Source organism: Strigops habroptila, chromosome 4, assembly GCF_004027225.2.
Source record: "Strigops habroptila isolate Jane chromosome 4, bStrHab1.2.pri, whole genome shotgun sequence".
Classification (NCBI taxonomy): domain Eukaryota; kingdom Metazoa; phylum Chordata; class Aves; order Psittaciformes; family Psittacidae; genus Strigops; species Strigops habroptila.
Window position 1 is genome coordinate 45,373,158 of NC_046358.1, and position 23,023 is coordinate 45,396,180.

Sequence of the window (23,023 nt, forward strand, 5' to 3'; positions counted from 1 at the left end):
ATGGTTCATTATATTTTTAGAATTTTATTTACTTTTTTCTGCAGCTGGAACAGGGGGTGGCACAGTCATCCAGAAATGAACTAACACAGCATGGGTTTTTTTCCTTTTCAGTCAGAAACTTCGTTGTTTTAAACACACATAGATGTCTATGTCTTTCAGCTTGAAAACAAAGTACTATTAGCAGACATACAGAGATTTCTGCTCTTCAAACCAAGCACACAACAAATAGTTCCTTTCTGCATTCATTGTAGCAGTTTCATCAGCATGGAAATAGCAATTTTGGTTTCTTACAGTGAAAAGTTGTTATGACTTCAAATCCCCAATAATCCATCATTCCACTTTTATCTAGACCAGGTAGATACTAGCACAGCAGATTCACATGCGATAAGAAAACTCAACAGTAATGAAATGCATTCTCCCAACAGCTGACTGTATTTGTGCAACTTCTCCTCCATTTAGAATCAAACATGCCACAGGCTTCTTGGATGTGGCAATTCTCCTCTGAAAGTGTCTCTAAAAATGATTTAACTCTTGCAGAAAACAAGTTTGCCTCGTGCAGAAGAGAGGCGTAATGAAAGCCTGTTGTGACAAAAAAGACCAGCCATTTTTCTAAAGCTGAAAATTGTACCAAGTCTTTCCATCCATAGAATACCTGAAGCAAGAGTGAAAGTGGCAACTGCAAGTTCCAAACATAATTCAGACTTTCTGAAAGTGAAACTCAGTAGATTAAATACAACTTGAAAAAGAGCCATCAACCTAAATTACAAGAGCTATTTGAAACTGTCTGCAGGTCACTTTAAAGTATGATGCCAGGGCGTATATGTATTCCAACACTTACACCCACAAAAGCAGGCAGCCGTGGAATGTAACATTATCTTGATATTTAGATTTGTTTTAGTTGTTTCACAATATACATAGTGCTTACAAAAAAAAAAAAAAATTGTAAAGCCATTTTCATCATGTGTTTTGGAAGCTATCACTTCCCAAAGGGAATTCAAATGGCTTTAAGCACCAAAATTAAGGGGGGTGGGGGTGGAAAACACAAATATGGCATCCTTGTATTTTGTTACAGCAAAGTACAGATGTTCAAGACCCCATAGTTGTTCATCTATAGTTCAAGTAATGACCGAGTGAACTGAAGCAGTGATCTGTACGAATCTGAAATGAGGTATCACATTCAACCCAAATCGGCAGACCTCATTTTATAGCAATGTGATCAGCAACTACAATCTACATATACAGATATACTACAAAAATCTAGTCAGTATGGAAACAAAAATATTCTGCAACAGTTGAAGTCTCTGTGATTATTTCTATTCTATCCCATTAAGGAACAGTGCTACACCTCCTGCCTCCCATACAGCAGGTTTGTATCAGAGCCCAGCTTGGTACTCCGTAGAAAAAAAAAATCCTGCAGCTATGGTTATGCTTTATTTTTATACTTTATTTTTTCCAATCAAGTTCAAACTCAAACCTGCAGCCATGAGCACCCACTTCAGTTAGTAGGTATTAACAAAATCTGTGTGAAAAGTTTTAGAGGGAAAAATCTTCACAATTGCTTAAAAGTGAGTAATGTTAAATAGCTAGTCCTCAGTTTTATTGAGAATTTTCATCCTCCTCTCTTCTAACAATACTCACAGTATGTTTCAACCAGAAGAGGAAGCAATAACATCATTAAGTGTTGAAGAATGAAAGGAGGGAGAAAATCAATACTTGTATTTAGTCTCAGTTCTAATATATAAACCAAGCCATTTAACCAGTATAGAACAAATTGTTTATAGTAGTATAATATAAGCACTGTCAACACAAGCATACTCTATCTATTCTCTCAGTGAATCATTATCTGTAGCCTACAATGACTACTGTGCATAGAAAGGTAGACAAATTAAACTACACCGTCTGATCTTTTACCAAGGCTATTAAAACCAGGTTTTTTTTTTTTTTCCCCTCCCCTGATGCAGCATCAGTTCAACAAAGTTCCTCACACAAGAACCAAATGCTTTCATAAACTAATTTGCCTTATACAAAAGTTGGAATAATTTCACACCAGTAGCATGATTTGCATGGTTTTGTATTCTGAAATAGTTGACTACAAACCACCTGTTTCCCTTTGTACTAGAAAACTGGGCACAAAATATAGCTGCAAATTTCCACACTGAGACAGACATTCAGTCTTCTGTAAAACTGGAAGATCTGGGAAGATGAACTGGCAAAAGCAATCACTTGCTAGCTAAAAAATGTAAGCTTTACACAAGACACCTTCAAGTTTCTACACACAAAAACATCCACCATTTCAAGAAAAAGCCCAACAAAACAAACAAAACACCACACATCAGCACTTCAAACTTATTTCTTCAATGCAAAATGCATAGAGACCTGTAACTCCAAAATTGCCCACTTCATATATCCGAAAATGAAAATACAGCCAGCTTTAACACAGGTATGGTACAATGCAGTGGGACTGATCTCACTATATCAGTACTTTTTTTGTCCTTTCCTACTCTCCCATACCTCCTGCACCCCAGGAGCGTAAAAACTGCACCCCAAGTGCAAAAACTGCAGCCTCTGATAACGATAAGGCAGGCTACGGAAAGGGGAAGATCATTCTAATTATACCTTACTGCAGAAGGTAAGCTCCTGTAGGGGTGATGCCAGTTTTGGTTTTTTGGGGTTTTTTGTTGTTGTTGTTTTTTTTTTTTTTGTTGTTGTTGTTTGTTTTTTTTTTTTTGTTGTTGTTGTTGGTTTTTTTTTTTTTGTTTTTTGTTGTTGTTGTTGTTTTTTTTTGTTGCAGAGTACTCTTCACTAAGAAATAAGTGGAACTCCTTAAAAATGGAGCTATATATAATTGTCAAGATACACGAGCTTCTTTGTACTCAGCTAATTAATGGGGTAGGTTTTTCCATCTCCACTCTTCAGCAAGCTATCAGCAATACCTAAACCCTGACTCTTACATCAACAGAACATTGGAGGATTTTTTACCTATGCAGAAAGAGGCAGTTTACCAGAAGGCTTCTTTAATTTCAGCATAGGGGATGAGTAAGTCCTAGGTCATGCTTCAAATAAAAGCCTTTTCAGCAAAACAGCCTCAAGTACTCTCAAGGAACATGGAGGCAAAAGACATTAATTTTCCAAAGTTTTTTCAAAGACATTAATTTTGTATCAAGGGGTATAACATGAAGAACAGCTTTGCAGAGTCACCCTTTATCCTCAAGTACATTCATGCTTCTGCATCACAAAACCATACAGGATAAAGTATTAATTCTCTCTGGATCTTTTGACACTCCTAGAAACAGCAGTTTGAGAAATTATCACATAAAATTAGCATTTGTGCACATGACTGTTCATAATCTTAATTCTTAGATTCACTGAGACAACTACACAGATTTCCTGGAGTTACATAGCTATTAAGACATTTTACTCATGTTACCTTTGAGCAGCTATCATACGCCTACATTCTATTATAGCAAAACCAAGTCCTTCCTATTTGAGAACTAAAGAGCATACAGGCACCTGAGCTTGAATGTCAGTGTGAATAGTTTAAATCAGTTCAAGATCATGACAGAAAAATCATTTCATAATGGAGACACCAGAATCCTGTTCTTATAAATCTTGTAGCTGCCTGAAAATAGTAAGAAAATTCATTTAAAATAAGGCACAGATACTAATGACATAATGTTTAATACTGTATTATTTATGCTGTCAAAATACAACTTTTGGCAGTTAAAAATAATGCATAATTCTAGTAGATATTTCTCAAGAATGATCCTCAAGTCAATCTTACCTTGCCACGAGAACAAAAGCACCATCCACAGTTACGATTCAATAAATCCATGGCCACATGCAGAATTCATTACAAGCCCATGTACTTACATCTACAGTCAAGCTGGATTTTTGAATACTAGAGTATTTCACTTTAATCAGTTAGAATGATTACTTCTTATTATTACCAGAAGTAAATGGCCATGAGTTACTTCATTCTATTTAAAATAAAATTAAAAAAAAAAAAAAAAGAGAGAGAAAGTAAGATCTGAATTTCCATCACCTTTTAGATTATTGCACAAGGAGAATACTGCAGAGTTTTAGCAGCTGCTACCCAAATTATAAAGCTAGTCCTTCTATTACTTTTACATTTAAGTGCTCAACAGAACAGTAAATACAAGAATGGAATCATACTATATACAGTTCCTTTAAACTTTTAATTGACAGCAAGAACATTTGAAGAGCAGTAAGTTTTATCTCAAACTCCGAGTGTGAAATATCTCTAACAGTACATGAAAATTCAAGCAAAAAGAATTTGGCTGTGTATATCTCAAGATTGTCCCATAGATTTATCTGTTTTGGGATGTTCCAGAACTCTGACTGCGCTGGGAAGTGCAAAACCTTTGGTGGTTTAAAGAATATTCAAATAACCAGAAGCACCAAATTCTGATGATATATTTCTAGCTGGCTTTCAGAAGACAGCAATAATGATATGTAAATTAAATACAAAATGAAGCAACAGGAGGCCTAAAGCTATTGACCACTACAAGAGTTTAAAATTCATTTATTTCATCTGTAAAGCAAAAACCACTTGGGGCTATCAAAAGACTTTTCTCTTGCACATCAATAAAAGTGCACATGCTTAACGCTAGGTATGAAAACAACCCTTGTAAATACTTATTTTTTTTAAAGAAGTAGACTATTTGGTGATACATGCTTTGCATGTATATTTATGTTTTAAGTGAACAGGTGGCACTTCATAAGTTTTAATTGGAAAAGCGTGATTCCTAGTCATAAAATAAAGAGGCAATAGCAAGCCTAAATCAAAATTCCCTCAGAGCTATTAAGCGGTAGCTTTTAAATTAAAATAGTACAGGATAGCAAAAGGACAGTAGAAGAGTTTATAGCTGTATTTTCAATGCTATTGTTGGTATAAAATTGCCATCATTGCTCAGGCTAGAACTTGATCAATTTTGCAAAAGCTCTTTGTCATTTTCTTAAAGGAGGTAGTATAAAAAGGGTGCGGCTTGAAAAACATGGCCTCATCTGGCTGTAAACATTTCAAACAATAGACATAAATACCTATGATAAAAAGTACAGTGGAAGAGATTACTCTAGAAATTGTTTTATGAACTTGAAAAGAAAAAACAGTAGATACATTTAATATATTTACTTATTTGCATGTACTTTAAATGATACAGAACAAGATTACTATGTTAGAAATCCACATACAATATAAAAACATTTGTTAGACAAAGTCACCATTCTGCTGACATTTGCAATAACTGTTTATCCAAGCTTAACTTCAGGTATTTATAATATTTTTCATACATGAATCTTTGTATATGTGCAATGTTTCATTAACTACACAATGTGAAACCCTGATTTTTGTAGTTTTTCATCACAATCTGAACGTAATAGCTATCTGCATCTTAACACATTGGCTTTTTGAAACACTAGTAATTAAGGCATCTTTGCTGTATAGTTTCTCAATAGTGCAAACAAAAACTGTCTTTAATAATTTGACTAAAACAGAGAAGTAATTGAATATTCTGAAGTTTTGTTTTTTTTTTTTTAATGTAACTGGAAGATAGTTGTGCATTTTGGAGTTCTCTTGTGAAAGAAAGATTAAAAGCTCTTAATGCTGATTGCTTTTGTTGCTTCCTTGTAACTGGTTCAGCTGTCTTGGCTTCATGACAGGATAATTCATCTTTTATGCGATGTTGTAGTAAAATACAGTAGCATTTAAATGAATACCTAGTAACTAAGTGAATCCCAAATGCAGCAAAGGCATACAGTTTTCATAGTGCACTTTCACCTCACTGAAGTAAAAGTTGCTCCTACTAGACGTTTTTCCACTTCAATGTGAAGTAGATTGTTAGGATGTTAGTGGTTTTATTAAACAGCTTGACAGTTCAGTTCTCTTCTGCCAGTATTTCTCAAAAGGCTTTCAGACATAGTACGTATTTCAGGGATACCTCAGGGAATTGTTTCACCACATAAGCACAGTTTCCCAATCGTGTCAGTGCAGCTGTAATAAATAAGCATTTATATCCTAGAAGGGGAAAAAAAAAAGGGGGGGGGGGGGAGAGAAAGTGTTTGTCACATTACTTGTAGCTGTAACATTGACTGTATGTCTGAGGCAGGGTAACCCATCAGGACTATAATACAAAAGTAATTATGTTTAGGCCAAATTTCAGAACAAGTTATCTTCAAGATTACTTTCAATTAATGCTTTTAATGGCATTTCTTTATGAACTGAAAAGTCTGCATAACGGAGGGATTAGTTTCCAAAGCACCAATTTAGTTTTTCCTCTGCTCCCTGCATGCACAGGAAAAGAAGTCATCATCATGAGATCATGTATTTAAAACATGTTTATTAAGAGTGATATTCCTTCACCACATCCCTCCAGCATACTTGTACTAGTCCTATTGCTCTTGACTTGTTCAGGTGGTCTCAGTCACAATCTATCCTGATATACATTAAGAAATAGGCAAACGAACAGGAAGAGAAACTGAATCCCAGAGAAATAAACTGACACTGGCTGTAACTGCTATGTTGATCTACCAGAAGAACTAGGCAGTCCATATTACAAGCTCCTATTGCTCTACCAGTTGGGAGTTAGAACTCAGTTCTTCTGCATGCCTGCTGACTGAAACTGCAAGAGGTTTGTAATTATCCTCATAGAGACATCAAAATTGAAGTCAGAAGAGCACAGCAGTCCCAGAAGAACAAGAAATAACTTACTTGGTTGATACATCAAAGTGACAAATTCTGTAGCCATAGAATTGTATCTGAAGGAGATTTGTAGAATCTATAAGCATGCAATCTTTAAGTCCTTCTCAAGTTCACTCAAATCCTGCACATAACCAAGTGTCTGCTTTAAGTCCTTTCCCACTGTCTACCTTCATCAGGTCCCTCCACGTGGAGAGGTTTCTTACTCAGTGTAATTCTTGGTGCCCAACCTCAGAAAGCCATGTTAATAGAAAGGAGTATCATGAGCAGCAAATCATGCATCTACTGGACATCCTCATTATATTACTGATACCACAACATGTTTGCCTTGATAAAAGCAAACAGGGCTCACTTGAGATGGAGACACTTCTTTGCTCTCCAAACTCATTTAAGCATTAGGCCAACAATAAGCTTTAGGATTTAGTATGTTGTCACTTGCCCCAGTCACCTGATGTGCAAATGCTAACAGTGCTGGGCTAAGATTCTCCCTGCTGCATTCCTCCTACAACAATGGCTATAGAATCATAGAATCGACTAGGTTGGAAAAGACCTTTAAGATCATCAAGTCCAACCTTTATCCCAGGACTGCCAAGTCCACCACTAAACCATGTCACTGAGGGCCTCATCTACACAGTTTTGGAACACTTCCAGGGACGGTGATTCCACCACTTTCCTGGGCAGCCTGTTCCAATGTCTGATCACCCTCTCAGTGAAGAAATTTCTCCTAATATCCAGCCTAAACCAAGCCTGGTGCAGCTTGAGGCTGTTTCCTCTTGTAAAAATTGTGCAATATGCTTGAGCATCAGTGGAAAATAAAGGTGTTTATATCCATCAATAGTTTAGCATAAATAACACCAAATGAGAGTAATACTGCAAGTGATACAATTATGTGTTCATTACTAAACACAACTGGAACTAGATTACCTTAGCTATATTACCAGTATATCCTGGAACCAGAGTCAGATGATTCTGCTGTTCCCATAAACCACTTAATTCTTGTTTTAAAATATGAATATTTCTGAAAAAAAGAATGACCACCACTTTATAACATGCATACTACATTTCAGTACTTTTTGACTGAAACATAAATACTGCACATAGACTTAGCTTATATAATATTGCCACCGTATCTGAAAAATTTTGATCCAACTTCTACAGCATTTGTATTAATCCTTGATATGACTTTATTCTACATGTATTAAAACTCAAAAAACCAAATCAAAACCAAAAACCAAAAACCCAAAACATGACAATCCTTAAAGTAAGTTTCCTAACACCACCTGTATCTTAAGAACAGAAGAACTTCTTAAGTGCTTTTAAGCTTTTACTTCCAAATTATAGTATTTTTCTTTGGTAGAAAGGGTGTGCTCCTACTGATAGAAGTTGAAACAGATTTTGAGATGGAATAAGCTACAAATCCACATTTAAATATTTCCCAACACTATACTCACCCATCCTCTGCCTTTTCTGTATGTGCAGATAGTTCCGACCACCATCTTTTAATGACAGCCTGAAGCCAGTTTAAACCAACTATCACATATCTGTAACAACATATTTTACAGATTATGCTTTTCTCCCACTCTCCAGTATCTACAGGTCAGCTGAAGTGTCAAGACAAAATGGTAAGCAACTTAGAAAGCAACATGTTTTCTATTCTGGAATAAAAATCTAGAGAAATTGGCAAGTTTGAAATTGAAGACATAGGCAAGTATTTAAAGTGGTAAACTGAAGCTCTTACTGAAAAGGAGAAATTCAAGTATTTTGCCTGAAAACTTTGCCTTGATTTCATATTATAAAGCATACTAAAGCCTTGGTGCTATTCTGTTTTACTGTTTAGGACAAATAAATCTGCCTAAGGGCAAAGCCAGTCCCTGCCTGTACTTAACCTTGCAGAAAAGGGTTTTTGCACCACTGGTTTGTTAAAGGAGAAAGTTTCACTGGAAAGATCCCCTTCAGGTAGGTGTTCCTTCAGAACGGCAGCTTTGGGAGAAGGGGCAGAGGGAACAAAAGTCAGAGGACTAAACACCATTAATGTCTAGGGCAGTGCACAGCCAGGAAGTAAGAGTGTTTTGAAAACATCTGAAACCAATACTCACTCTTCATATTTGCTTTTAAGCAGCGATTTCACTAAAGGCAAAAGATCTACACAGCAGCCAACTGAAATAAATGGTTTTTCTTCCTGTAAACTTAAAAAACACAAGATGTTTCAGAAGTGCTTGAACTTCAGCGTGGTTATAGCAGATTCTTATCCCCCACTTCTTTTTGTTTGTACCTCTTTGTAAGCACAGGAAGGCAGTCTACTACTACTCCAAGATCCTGTATCCTAGAATCATTAAGAATAAAATCAGAAATGTTACTGGTAAAGCATAGGTTGAAGTATATGCTTCCACTATGATTTAAAGAATAAATATAACGAAGTTACAACATTTAAGTAACCCCTAAAAATACTGCAGCATATTTGGGATTGTTGCCACTGTAAGAATATAGAAAAGACACCTAATTTACCTCACTAAGTAGGTGACCAGTTCATTTATACTCCTCCTTCTCCAAAAGGTTAAAGCTACATTCAGCCTCAGATTCCTGCTGAAAAGAACTTGAGTCATAGTTTCATGGTCCTGAGAAACCTGTGTATTTATGAAAATGTAAAAGTTAACCACAAGTTCAGTAGCCAGCAACAACACAATAAGCTGCTGCTCTAATATAGTAACTTAGTATATGAAAATATACTTTCCTACCTGTATGCTGAGTTTTAGAAATTTAGCTAATAATGGCCTTAAACCCCACAAATTTCCCTTAGAAGAGGGCACAAATAGATAAAGACCACTTAACCCAAAAGCTACAAGAATAAGGTTTGTAGACACCTAAAAAGAGGTATCTAATTATTAAATAGAGCATTCATGAGGACGAACCTATAATTCTCACCAACTTTGAGTACTTTGTACTCAGATGCTTACTGATTTTAACATGATTCAGACATAAGTAATTACATGTATTCTTCTGTACTTTCACAGAAAAGGTTCGGTTTTGAAAAGGCTCATTCTTGGAATGAAGTTTAGGTATTTTATTAAAATAAACCTTTGACTGGAATATACACTGCAGAGCCATCCACATCTCAAGTTAAACAGTCACCTGTGTCCAGTGATCTGGTATTTAGTTTCTCCAAGGTTAAATCTTTCCCAGTCTTCATTTCTTTACCCTGCTTTCCACAGCCTCTTATTCTAACTATTCTGTTCCTCCTTCCTTGAAACCATCAATTTGATGGAGTGCAAGAGTGCCACAGACTTGTACCTCCAGCCCACTGGACTCTCAGAGCTGTCTCTTCATGGCAGCCCACGCTTACAGTACCATGAAAAGACAGCATGGTGATAGTCTTCAATCTGATCTTCCCTGCCATGCCTCACTTTAAACACCCGCAGGCCACAATGGGTAACAAGCATCTATGGTGACAGAAATGGAAATTTCAACATTAAGGGCCTTAAATGGCCTACACTGTCACAACACCCATTTCATTTAAATATCTGACCTTTTAGCCAGTTTCAGACACCCTACGAACATTCTCCAAGTTTCATCAAGCAACCTTAACAAGAAATACTGTCTCATACAAACACCCAAGCTAGTTGCATACGCACTAAGCTGACACTGTTATTGAAGACGGTCCTATCCTACCTCACCAGCTTATTCCCATCCACACACCAACACTTTCACACTTCCATAAACATGTGCATGGCCATGCATCATGCCAGATCATGAAACTTAACCAGGTCCAAAGAATGTTTTCCTTTGGTGCTGGTGCAATTTTAACCCAGACTAGCCTGGAAGATCTGAGCTTCTGTGCTGACCCAAACATGGGGAAGACTGGCAGCACTATTACTGTTGGCAACTGTATCATCATACACTGACAAATAAAGATGGTAAATCACAAGACTTGAGCCAATCTGTATGTTAAGAAAATTAGTATCTTTGAAAAATTTCACAGCTAACCACACAAAGAAACTAACGGGAATACTTTTATTTTAAACTAAAGTTTCTTTAAACTCTACTTACCTCTGAAAAAAATCCGCTGTATTTGGATGAAGGGCCTTCTGTTTGAGATGAGCCAGAGTCGCTAGAATTCAGGAAGTACGTACGACTATTGTGCAGTTTTGCTAGCAGATTCCCTGCACAAGCCAGTTCATTTTCTTTATTTGCCATGTCACAGTCCCTAGATTTAGGGAGCTGTTTCTTTCTGTAACAAGGCTTTGGAGTATAGCAATGAACTTTTCTTTTACAATATACTACTTTGAAAAGAGAGAGGGGACTTGTCACCGTTTTTCCAACTGTTACTCTGCAACAATAAAGCAGTATGTTAGTGAAGGTTGCTCTAAACCTAAGCAATACTTTGTGTTTAGTTAAAATATATCATTATGAATTCAGTAGTCAACTTGCAGGTTACTTAGAACGCTTTATCCCCAAGATACTTCTGATAACCCAAATAGCCATGAAAGTGTAAGAGCTACCACCAATATTTTTCTCTTGCTTTCATGAATGTAGAGACTTATGGAAGCAGACAAAAGAACCAACTGTCAGTAAAATTAAGACCTATCTTTTATCTGTGTCTGTCTGGGCATTGTAATACATTTAAATTGCTTCTTCCTCTCTGCCTCCCTCCCTTGAAACTCAAGACTCTTCACACCACCGCTCTCCTACCTGTTTGTGTATGAAGCCAGCTGTTTTGGAGATTTCTTACCCTGGGAGAAAGGCAGTAGAGAAGAAAAAAGCTGTATTACTAAAACGGATCAAGCACTCCCACAGTTTGTCAAAAAGAAGTAGTCCTTCTTGACCATGGCCTAAGTCTACTATGGATTCCCTCCCTTCCACCCACTCTTCCTATTCTGCAACTTAAGCACAGCTATGTTAACCTTCCCATAATCTTCAAGTATTTCAGGCTGGCCTAAAGATGGACTCTCTCTGCCACAGCTGTCGTTGGAGCACGATGGTCAGCTGTAGGGTATCTTAGGCAAGAGGCGGGATTGTGACATCAGCAACGGATTCTTTAGTTACGAACAAACTAAACACCGACATATGAAAAGCCTACTGGAATCTGATGGCAAAATTGCATTACTTGTCTCACATATATTTAAAGGCCCGTAATATGATGCCTGTAAGATGCTAGTATTAGGAAGGATAATAGCAGAACATTTCCCCACCAAAGCACAAGGGAAAAATAACCCAAAAACTAACCAACCAAAAAAACTCCACAAAACCAAAAATCAAGACCGCTGTAGGCAACACCAGCTTGATTATCCTGAATTCATTCATAGGAAACAGATTAGCACCCTGACACCAGATAGGCTGCACAGAACAGTGATATCCCACAGGAATAACAAAATTCATTCAAGGTTGTGCCACACCTTTGAAAATTAAGGAACACGATTTGAAGATGAATTTCTGAAGACTGTTTTTTATACAATAGTCTTCAATGTTTTAGAGCTTCATGTAATGAAGATCAGCTTAATTGTGTCATTCTCTTTTTTTACTGGTAAAAAGAAATATTAAAGATAAAAAAGCACTAAGATGCTCAAGTTAGAAATATGTATTTTCACATAAACAGGTACTATGCTCATATACTGCTGGCACTTCAACTTGAAAATTTATACGACTCCTTACATTTATGTTGTGCCCATCAGCGAAACCATGCTATGGTCTTAACACCAACTTACAAAACCATGCTATGGTCTTAACACCAACTTACAAAACCATGTGGGTTTTAATACATAATTTCAATAAGCAAACAGAGGACACTGGCATCTTTACCACTGTTTGAAGCAATCTTGCAGTAAGTTTACTTCCCTAAAGCTTCCTCCATGCTCTGCTGCCTTACTCTTCAGCCAGTAACACAGATAAGAGGTTTGAGAAATTGTTTCTGACTAGCAAGAATCCAGTGAAAGTGTATGTGTTACTAGACAATGTGGTAGATCCAGCTATATGATAATATGATGACAGGTCCATTTCAATGCAGGTATTTCACCTACCCCACCTCTTACCTATGCCATGTAGCTCCCCTGGCAAGAGAGAACTTTTTGATGGTAGAATTCCTCTACTGTAACAGTTCTTAGATAGACTGCAGAGAAGTAGGCATGAGTAAAACCGTATCAGCACCTACTGCTCACGTGGATGATATGATGCGTGTAATTGTGTAGTCTGTGCAGTGATGGCCTATCATAGAATCTTAGAACAGTTTGGGTTGGAATGGCCCTTTCAAGGTCATCTAGTCCAACCGCCCCTGCAATAAGCAGGGACCTCTTCAACTAGATCAGGTTGCCCAGAACCACATCCAGTCTGGCAATGTCTGCCAGGATGGTGCATCCACCACCTCTCTGGGCAACCTGTGCCACTATTTTACCATCCTCATTGTAAAGAATTTTTTCCTAACATTCAGCCTGAATCTCTTCTCTTTTAGTTTAAAGCTAAAACCCCTTGTCGTATCACAACAGACCCTGCTAAAACGTCTATGTATTATAATGCATAGTTTTCACAATATAATTGCTGTTAAAGCTAAAGTCCTATTGCACATCTAAACATGAAATACCCAATAGTGCTGTGCTTCTAGTTTTAGACCGCTCAGAACTATGAACTTGTTTGGATGTTTACTTCAGTTTCATCAGAAGACATAAAAACCCCCCCCACAATCACAAAGAGCTTACCTCCTTCATGATCTTTTTAGTGGAAGAAGAGATTCTTTTCCTGGGGAGATCAATGGGATGACCTTCGATATGCAATACTTTCTGTTTTCTAACATTGTGGGCTTCAGATGCCATAATCTCTCAAATCCCTGTTTTCAAGGGAAAGATACATAGTTATGTTTTCTAAAACTTTCAGTCAACTTTCTTCAAATGCAGCTGGCAAAACCAGTTAAGAGAGTTTAACTATTCACAAGATGTTCCATCATCTAAATAACCCAAGACATCACTCTTCAGCAAATGGCAGCTTGATCATTAGCAACATGCTGATGAGCACTTCAAAATCCCTATTTAATTTTCAGCCCCTCTCAAAGAAATAGAGGCAGAGATTCTGTTCTAAATCCAGTTTAGTACATCTGCACTGAGGGGAGTCATACAGACAAGAATTCAAGTAAAGGAAAAGGCAATTTAGGAGACTCCTGCACATTTCACAGTATGAATTTCATCTGCAACCTACAGAAAAATTGGTCCCACAACTGTTTCCAAGTGGGAAAAGGCAGCTAAATAAAAATAATCCCTGTTTTTTTCAGGAAGAAGGCAAACTTTATCAGAATACCAAAGGTCAGAAAAATGGAAGTGAAAGACCTCCCTGTAATTTATTGGCAAATCCACTCCCCTGCCCATTTTTCTCAGCATATAACTTTGGCTATTTTTTCATATTTCAAACAAAACAAAAAAAAAAAAAAAACCCTCTTTATTCCACAGGTAACCAATACTAAAATATCTAAAGGACTTTGCCTTGAAGTATGCAAATATTTCTACGAGAATCAAACCCAAGATTGAGACACTTGCACATATGGTTTTACATTTTTTGTAAGTGATTCAGAAAAGACAGTGCTTGAGACTGGATTAAAGAACTACATCATGTTTTAGCAAGACATCCTACCTTAAAGACCAACCCTTTGCTCCAATTTTACTGTTTTTCCCCCCTAAGCGGCAAAACTCTGGTCTCAACACGAATGCCTCAATCTCTCCCCTCCAGCTTTAGCACCAATCCCACCACCTTTAGTCCTATCCCATTTCCTCTATGTAGCAGATTTATCCCACATTAAGAACTTCAGTATATGAAAGACTAAGACACTGAGCAGTGAAAAAGACAGATGGGAAACAGCTTCTTAGCCACAGAAGATCTTTCAATGCCGTAGCTAAAGGCCATCAAATAAGACAAACAGGTGGCAGGCTCAAAACAGAGTAGAAGTTGTATTCTTCACATAATGCATATTTAATTCCATACTGTAGGATACAGTGGAAGCAAGAAAAAAAAAAAAAAAAACAACCTACCTTCAAATGCTTCAATTCTCTTTAGAACAGGATCAATACTAGAAGTAGTATAGTATCATCAGAAACCCTCAACCTGCAAGATGGGAACATGGGGCCCTCAGGCCAAGGACTTCATGCATTGCAAATGGCAGCATTATTTAGGGCAAGACCTCTAACATTTTGTGATCCATACTTTTCCAGATACAAAGCTGGCTTAAGACTACTGCATTAACTTGATTGACTCTTTTCCTGCATACTATGGGATGGTGACAGAATAGTTGCCAGCCTGTGAGCTCTCAACACTTCCAAGGCTTTCAGCCACCAGGCTTATAAATCAATAGTAAAAATCTTTTTTTCCTGGACCTTAGAAGAAATTACAAGAACAAACAATTCCTCTGCTTATCAGACTGGTTAAAAACATTATCTGGCCTCAAAATGGACAGTACATTAAAATTTGAACTTGGAGCACAACACAAAGGCAAACAACTGAACTTTTAAAGAAAAGCCCACTCTAACACTCCTAAAATCCAAACAAATCCAGCCTTATATTCAGGCTAATGCTGAAGGCAGAAAGCTAGGAGGACTTGGAAAAAACTTGATTTTATTTATTTTTTTTTTTGCATCCCCTGTTTGAACACATTGCTGAGGGGAAAGCAGTGAACTCCAGGAGAATAGCAAGGATAACCTGCAAACCTGTAATGCAGTTACCAGGGCTAAACCCCATAGAATCATCCCATCAGATGGTAAAAATAAATAAATGAATAAATAAATAAAATCCATGATCTCTGTTCCTGAAGGATAACTTTCACAATTGTTTCCATGACACACTGACGGCTTACAACTCTTCATGCAGAGCAGTGACCCGTCCTTACGTACTTGTTTAATCAATGATCTCAAACTACCCTCCTCTTTCATGCTAAGCAGTAAGCAAAAATCTGATCTCCAATATATAAGACAGTGCTGTTAAACTAGAATGTTTTTTACTTAACAGAAGTGTAAAATATCTGAAGGCTAGAAAGAAATGCCTTACCAAGGAAACTCAATTGGCATATCAGTGTTTAACACTGGGCTCTAAAGAGCCTAAGATGATATCTCAAAATACCCGAATTGGAGGTATCTGAACTATCCTGCAGGGAAGGAAGTACCCTACAAAGAGTTGAATGCATCCAAGAGAAATGAAGATGAAGATACACTTTGCCAAATTTGATTTAAGAACATAATGCCCCCTAGCCTCCCAGCTGAAACAGGAAAAGACAACAAAACTATAAATCCTTTCTTTAAAGACTGGGAACAGAAACCCAAAAGGCCAGATGATCAGATATAAAGGAACATCAGATGAAGTGAAGTAAAACCCTTATGTCTGTGTTCACTGTCCTACAGTTTAGAAAGGTTTCCATAGCTTAAGCTGTTTTGTGAGGGTCTCTGATGATGTAGAAGCAACAGTGAACATAAGCAGTAATGAAACAGCTGCATTGTTAAGCAAGGTGCAGAACCTCTCTCTTCGAGCTGACAAAGCACCTAAAGAAATAACGTGTGGAGAACAGTCAGTATTTAAAGACAGCCTCAAGGAAGATCCAGACTGACATCTCTGTCGGGCAAATTAGTAAACAATGTAAATCAAGAACAGAATTAGTGGACACGAACAAATAATATATTGGGAAAGATTCAACCTGGCTGTTGCGAAGGCAAGTCCTGCCCTGCAAAATTAGGTACAACATGGATAAAGGACAACTAAATGATAAGAGTCTACCTGGGAGTCCAAAAAGTTTTGAGAAGTCCCTCAGGTAAAACTCTTGAGGAAACTAAGCAGCCAAGAGATAAAAGGGAAAGATTTTGCATGGAGAAATAGCTAAGAAAGTCATAAACAGTCTAAGCAGTTTCCACATTGAAGGAGGCTACCACAGGAATCCCACAGAAAATCTACGTTGGTTTATGCTGTTCGATATATTCGTAGATTACATCTCAAAGGGGATGAGTAATTGATGTTGACAATACAAAGTTATACTAGACACTGAAGATGAGGGCTAACTGAAGAATTAAAGGACTGATGTACAAGAAGAAGCAGCAATGATTATAGATAAATATAAAACAAAGCCTGTGTGTCTGGAGGCACAAGGAAATTCTGGGTTCCCATGTAGAATCACAGGCTGTGAGCTAATAATTGCCACCCACAACAAGATCTGGATATAAGACAGTTTATTTTAGATAATTTGGATTGCTCAGTGCACCATAGGGATCAATAGTTAGAAAAATAAACAGAACTAATTTGTGTTTGTATTTCAAATACTAAGTGCAGGTTTAATGTTCTCCCCTTAATAAAATAAAAACACTCAACCCACCACAAGACAACTAAACAACTCAGAAGACTTTTAAGTAAAAAACCCAAAAAACCAAAAAAAAAAACCCAAACAAACAAAAAAACAGAAACTGAAAAACAAAAACCAAAAAACCACCCAAAAAAACCCACCCCCCCAAAAAAAGAAAACAAACCACCCCCAAAAACCCAAAACCAAACCAAAACACACAAACAAACAAAAAACTCAGACAAAGTTAAAAGAAGTATGAAACACCTTCCATACAATCAACAACTGAAGAAACCAGGACTTCTCAGTCTGGAAAGAAGGCTACCTATAGCAGAGAGGGGAAGGAAGACAAAGGCCTATAAAACTAATAGCTTGGAATAGTTGCATAGAAATTGTTCACTGTCTTGCCCAATGTAAGAATGAAGAGTCAAAAGACACTAGCTGAAGGCAGGTTCAAAACCAACAAAAAGGGGGTGGCTCTTTATGCATATTATAATCAACCTGAACCTGCCACATGATGTTGCAGACCTAAATGTTTACATGGGTTCCAGGGTAGACACTGCGAATTCATTAAAAAAAAAAAAAAAAAAAAAAGAAATACACTGTGATTAAATACGATTAAATACAGAAACACAACCCAGGTAGCCCAGAGACAGAGCAGAACACAAGCAAAACAATATGCACATCTAAACCTAATGCTGCTATAAACAAACCTAGTCCACCTCTCAAGAAACCTGCTTCCAAAGATGTAGTAACACATGATAAAATAATAGCTGGCCAGGCACTTTACAGGGCTTTTCTCAACTTTTATTTCCTATCTGCTATGAGATATCATCACCTAGAGATAGCTAAATAGACACTACCACCCACTGTTATTTTGGGATATATACAGAGTATTTTTAAACTGCCATTAGGTACTAATTTGTGCAGGATTAAACAGTCTATACCTTAACATCTTGAATTCTTTGACTATTCCCTTATGATGAGCACAGCTGGTTGTATTTGTTCAGAACAATATGTCATGCAGCTCATTACGGCCAATGCAACTCCCTTGCTTTATAAAATTTTAAAAACAAACAAAGGATAGAATGCAAGTCCCTTCAGCTCTGCCTCAGCCCTTCATCACACAAGCCCAAACTGTTTTACACCTGTAACAAAGTACACTGCAATTATGAACACAGACACACAATTTTATTAAGATGACTGGTTTACATTCCACCAATTTCAGCCGTTCCATGGGTGACTTCTCATAGCAGATGCCAACCCTCCTGCCTCCTCCTTTTACTCTCCTCAATTTTCAGGAAACAGGACTAGAGTAACAGCAGCCACATATCCTGATAAGTAAGCTCATTTGTGCCCACATCCAATAAACGGTACCTGTGCAAAGTTTTCTTGATGGCTCTACTGCTGTTTTCTAACTCTGATCTCTCCCAGATGCAATACAACTACCAGAATCAAGCAAAGAAAGCCACACTAAAAGGCTTTCAAGTGCATATCTATCAAAGGCAAGTATTAACAACTCCACCACTCCCTCCCATCATCCTAAATTCTGGGCACGGCCCCCAGAAAGGGACAAACTTTTCTTCACATTACGTAATCTACACATGTATTAACATAACATTAATTTCTTACAGAACACAGACCGCAATACTTTGCATGACAGCAAAGCAAATGTAACATAGCTAGATATCTTAAGTCACTGGCAATACTCTTTAAAACATTCCTCCCATCCTACACTTGGCCCAAATTCTTTACAACTGCTTTTTCCTGTAGCATCGCATATACACTAGCCATTGCAGATGTTCCCTATTTTCCCCCCACCCCATATTAAAACAAGTGCAAGTTCAAGGATTACAGTATTACACTCAGTTGAAAGTTGTTACTCTCTAAGGAGAGGAGTTCATACTTTGAAAGTATTCAAAATAGGTATACATCAGGGAACTAGTAATGGTCAATTAACTTTGCTAGTCATTATCAGATTTAAAATGCTTATGAGAAACTTCCAAGAATGGTTATTCCAAATTTATTTCCAAAAGGGCAATTTGTCTACAAAAATAAACTGGCACTATGTCATGATGCAGAAGTGATTCTGTAAGCTTGGCATAATTTCCTTTCATTTTAATTCTGACAAATGTTAACAGAATCCATCTGTCTCAGTTTTAGATGGCTTCCACATCCTTTGAATATGAAACAGCTTGAGTTAAAAAAAAAAACTAACCCTAAACAACACACCTCCTTGTTTAGTAATTTATGCTGACAGTTCACTAGGTGTTAAATACTGAATTCTCTTAAAAACAAAGTGGAGGTAAAAATTCTTAGGAGTATGTTAATGCAAAAATTTTCTGCAACACTACAAAAAGCGTGTCTTAAATGCCAGCAGGACAAATTTTTTTAATGTGCTATACCTGTCAGGCCATTTGTTACAGTTAAAAGTTTCATGTGTGGACAAAAATTAGAGGAATTTTATTAAATTTGCCTTAAAGACAAATCCTATTTGAGTAACTAGTTATGGTAAATTAGCTTATTCCTATAATTTAAGCTAATTTTCCTATTATTCTTACGTATGGAATTTGTATGTGTCCCTCTGGCACAAGCAGTCATCGAGAACCTCTAAAAATGACCACAAGTCAGAATTTGGTTAAGTTTATTGAGGATGAATCCAGGTGTGAGTTAGCTCTCCTTGTGGGGCCAGCCTAAAAGTCTAATAAATGAACCTTATCCACCTTCTGGAAAACAATAAATTTTAGAAAAAAGTCAAATAAACCAGTACTCAGTTTTCTGCATCTGGAGGTACCATTTACAGATATTTTAAGTTGCCATAAAGTAACATTAGTTGTCAGTGTCTTAGTCTTTTCTGAAGTCATACTTCACTAATGATAAGATGCTTTTATCTGTGGATTTTCACTTATGAAGACCCTACGAATAGTAAGGTTGGAAAAATTCTATTATTAACATTATCTGAGAGTTGTTATATAGCAAATAAAATTCCAATACGCTGTAGCTCCCCCATTAGTATTTTAGATCAGCTTTAAGAAACTACTCAAAATTATTTATTTCGTATTCATTGCTCAACCCAAGGAGCTTCAAAAACCTACAACAAAAATTTTTAATCCAAACCTAGAGAAAGATATATTGGAAAACCCCTTAAGCTCTAAACTTAGTGGAGGCAGGGGTTCCAACCTCATCCCCACCTGGCTGAACACTGTCTGTGACTACAACTTACAGAGCTTGGGATCATACCACTTTCTAATGTTACCCTCAAATACAATATGGTTCATTTATACCATTTAAAAAGACTTCTTAATTCATATTCAAGCTTCTTATCCTGGGACCAACATACAAACCTGTTAAAACTAAGGAATTCCAATGGAAATACATCAAAAAGAAGTTTCAAAACTGGGTGAGAATGCCCATAATACTAGAATAACCTGTATGTATCAATACGTTTGGAGTTCTTTTTATATTTACACAGAAATAATATCGTGGTATTTTATGCAAGATATTACAATAAAATTCTGAGTTAATAAAGTTTAGGAACTCAAACCAATGGTAACTTGAGTTTGATGAAATAATATCACAGAAATTTTAATCAAAACTGTATGCACCGATAATAAGAAATTAAAGTGACAGGTTTTGACCGGAACAATCTGTTTTTTCCAACCAGCAAGGCCAAAGAGACAGTAACCTGCCTTCTGTTATGCTTGAATTCTACTAAACACGGGTAACTACCTTTCATTTCCTTCCCTGACTACAGCCAGAGAATAGAAGGAACAAAACCACAGAGGAGTGGGAAAAGCAAAATTCGTGTTCCAAGAACACATGGAAGAAAGCTGTTTTTAAGCAACCTGACTTACTTAATCTTGCTCCAAAGCACAGCATGTTACAAAAACAGCAACAAAAACTTTCCAAAGCTACCTCCCAGTCTCTCTCCTTAACAGATCTCACTATTCAGAATTTCAGCTCTACATTCAACAGCACGCCAAACTACTCCAGCACAGCAGCTGAGAAAAAAGCTTGAAGGCTTTTCAACAAAGCAGTTAATACAGGATCTGATCTTCAAGCGTCTGAAGATTTCCTCCCTCCTCTCCCCCCTCCCCGGAATCTGTCACGCCCAGGGAATAAAATCCGTCAGGAGGCCTCACACCCAGCTTGTTATCCTCCCCTTCGGTAGCACGAAAACCTTTCCTGATTCCCTTGCACTCGCCTACCATTGCACACACTCGCTTTTGAGTTGTGGCTGATGACAGCATTTCAGAAAAAGACGAAATCACCAGAACTCGCTCGCTGGAGACCGCAAGTACCGAACAGCCGTGCCACAGGCCGGCCGGTGGGACTGCAGGTGTCCCGGTGCCGGCGGCGCAGGCAGGAGTGCCGGGTGGGGGCCGCCGCAGCAGAGGGAGGAAGTCCTGCTCCGCGCCGGCGGCCCGGCCGTAGCCCCCAGCCCGCACGCCAGGTGGGGCGCCCCGAAGCAGCACCTGGCCCCGGCGAGGCAGAGTGCGGCCCGGCCCGCTGCCCCAGAACCAGCGGGGAGGCGCAAGGCCTCACCGAGGATTACCTCGCTCCCGGTTTCTCAGCGGCCGGAGACGCGCCCCGCACTAGGAGGGGTCCCCGCCCGCGGCCGTGCTCCAAGCGCCAGCTCTTCGGCCGCGGCCCTTGGAGCTTCGCACCCCATCACTCACCCGCGGCTCATCGTACCAGGCCGGCCCACGCCGAAGGGGAAGAGAAGAAGCTACAGAGCGCTGCTACCGCCGCGGCCCAGCGCCCGGAGCCTGCGCCATTCAAACGGCGCCGCGCTGCATGCTGGGCCGCGCCGCGCCACGCCCCGCTGCCCGCGCGGCACGCGGCGCCCCCTGGCGGCCACGTCGCCACCTCCCGGCAGCCGTGCGCGCGTCCGGCGCCGCGGCCTCACGGCCAGACGCAGCGCGCGCCCCACCCCGCCCCGCCGCGCCCGCCTGCCTCCTGCGCGGAGCGGCGCGTGGGGCGGCTGGCTGCGTGTGCAGCGGCGAGGTCTGTCAGGGCGGGTCCGCTGGCGGGCGGCCGCAGCTGCCGGCCCACGGGCCTCACCCGGCCCGGGGGCCTGCCCTGCCTGTCTGCCGGGCTCAACGCGCCCCGGGGCCGCCGGTGCCCTGGGCTGACCGTGCTTCACCCGTGCCGGTCAGGGCCCGCTTCTCGTTGGAAAAAGCTGCTCGCCCCCCGCAACCCCCGTGCGCGGAGCGGAGCCTTCTCGGGCCGCGGCAGTGTTAAACCGGCCGCCTCTCTGCCCCGGACGCGCCCGGTCCCGCAGGGCTCCCGGTGCGGGAGCACCCGCCGCTGCTGAGCGCGGGGGAGCATTGCAGCTCGGTGCTGCGCGCCAAACGGGAAGCTTGCTGATGTCTGATTATCCCTGAACACTTATATTGTACCGGGAACCTCGCAGCCCTCGCTCCGCACCGTGTCTGTATGCTGCTAATGGCGAAGCGCGGTTATGAGTGTGCGATGCTCCAGCTGGCTGAGAAACCCACGCTAGCTCCAGCTTATAGCTGAGTGCGAGCAGCTCTAGTATTCCTGAGGCCTGGGTGTCACTCAAATTCTCGCTTTGATCTGGTATAACGTCTTAGAACACACCTAAAGCCAGTGAGAAGAATGGCTTGTTTTAGTGATAAATGGAGGGAAAGGTGATACTCATTCCACATCTCCCCTCACTTAGTGTCTCCTTCCCCTCATATATGCTAATCTGAAGTGTGTTATTTTATTATACAACCTCACAGCATCCTTATAAAATAGAGACTTCATCTGTCCCTGTAACAGGCACACAAGTTTTGGCTTGGCCAAAATTTTACCTAGTGTACCTTAGTCTCAGTTTTAGGGGAGAAGGGCAGGCTTTGACAAACTATGTCTTTTTTTCTATAAGTTAGCTGGGCATGACAATTTAAATTGTAACTTGGTTATTAAAGCATTTCCTCAGTGTCCGAACAACTCCAAGACTATCCGGATTTAATCAGAGTCTACGTTACCACTTTTTGTGACCTGCTTTTCGTCTCATGATA

At 39.2% G+C, this 23,023-nt stretch overlaps 1 protein-coding gene across 1 annotated transcript; it reads right to left on the reverse strand.

Moving 5' to 3' along the window:
- KATNBL1 (katanin regulatory subunit B1 like 1) lies at positions 1-21,811 on the reverse strand. Its single transcript, XM_030482021.1, has 10 exons — positions 21,677-21,811; positions 13,399-13,526; positions 11,402-11,442; positions 10,760-11,039; positions 9,221-9,339; positions 8,988-9,038; positions 8,812-8,901; positions 8,167-8,256; positions 7,640-7,733; positions 1-6,034 (listed from the first exon to the last, which is right to left on the reverse strand). Exons 2-10 carry the CDS (start codon positions 13,510-13,512, stop codon positions 6,002-6,004), a joined length of 912 nt encoding a protein of 303 aa, XP_030337881.1. The 5' UTR covers positions 13,513-13,526; positions 21,677-21,811; the 3' UTR covers positions 1-6,001.
- Between the last annotated feature and the right edge of the window lie 1,212 nt (positions 21,812-23,023).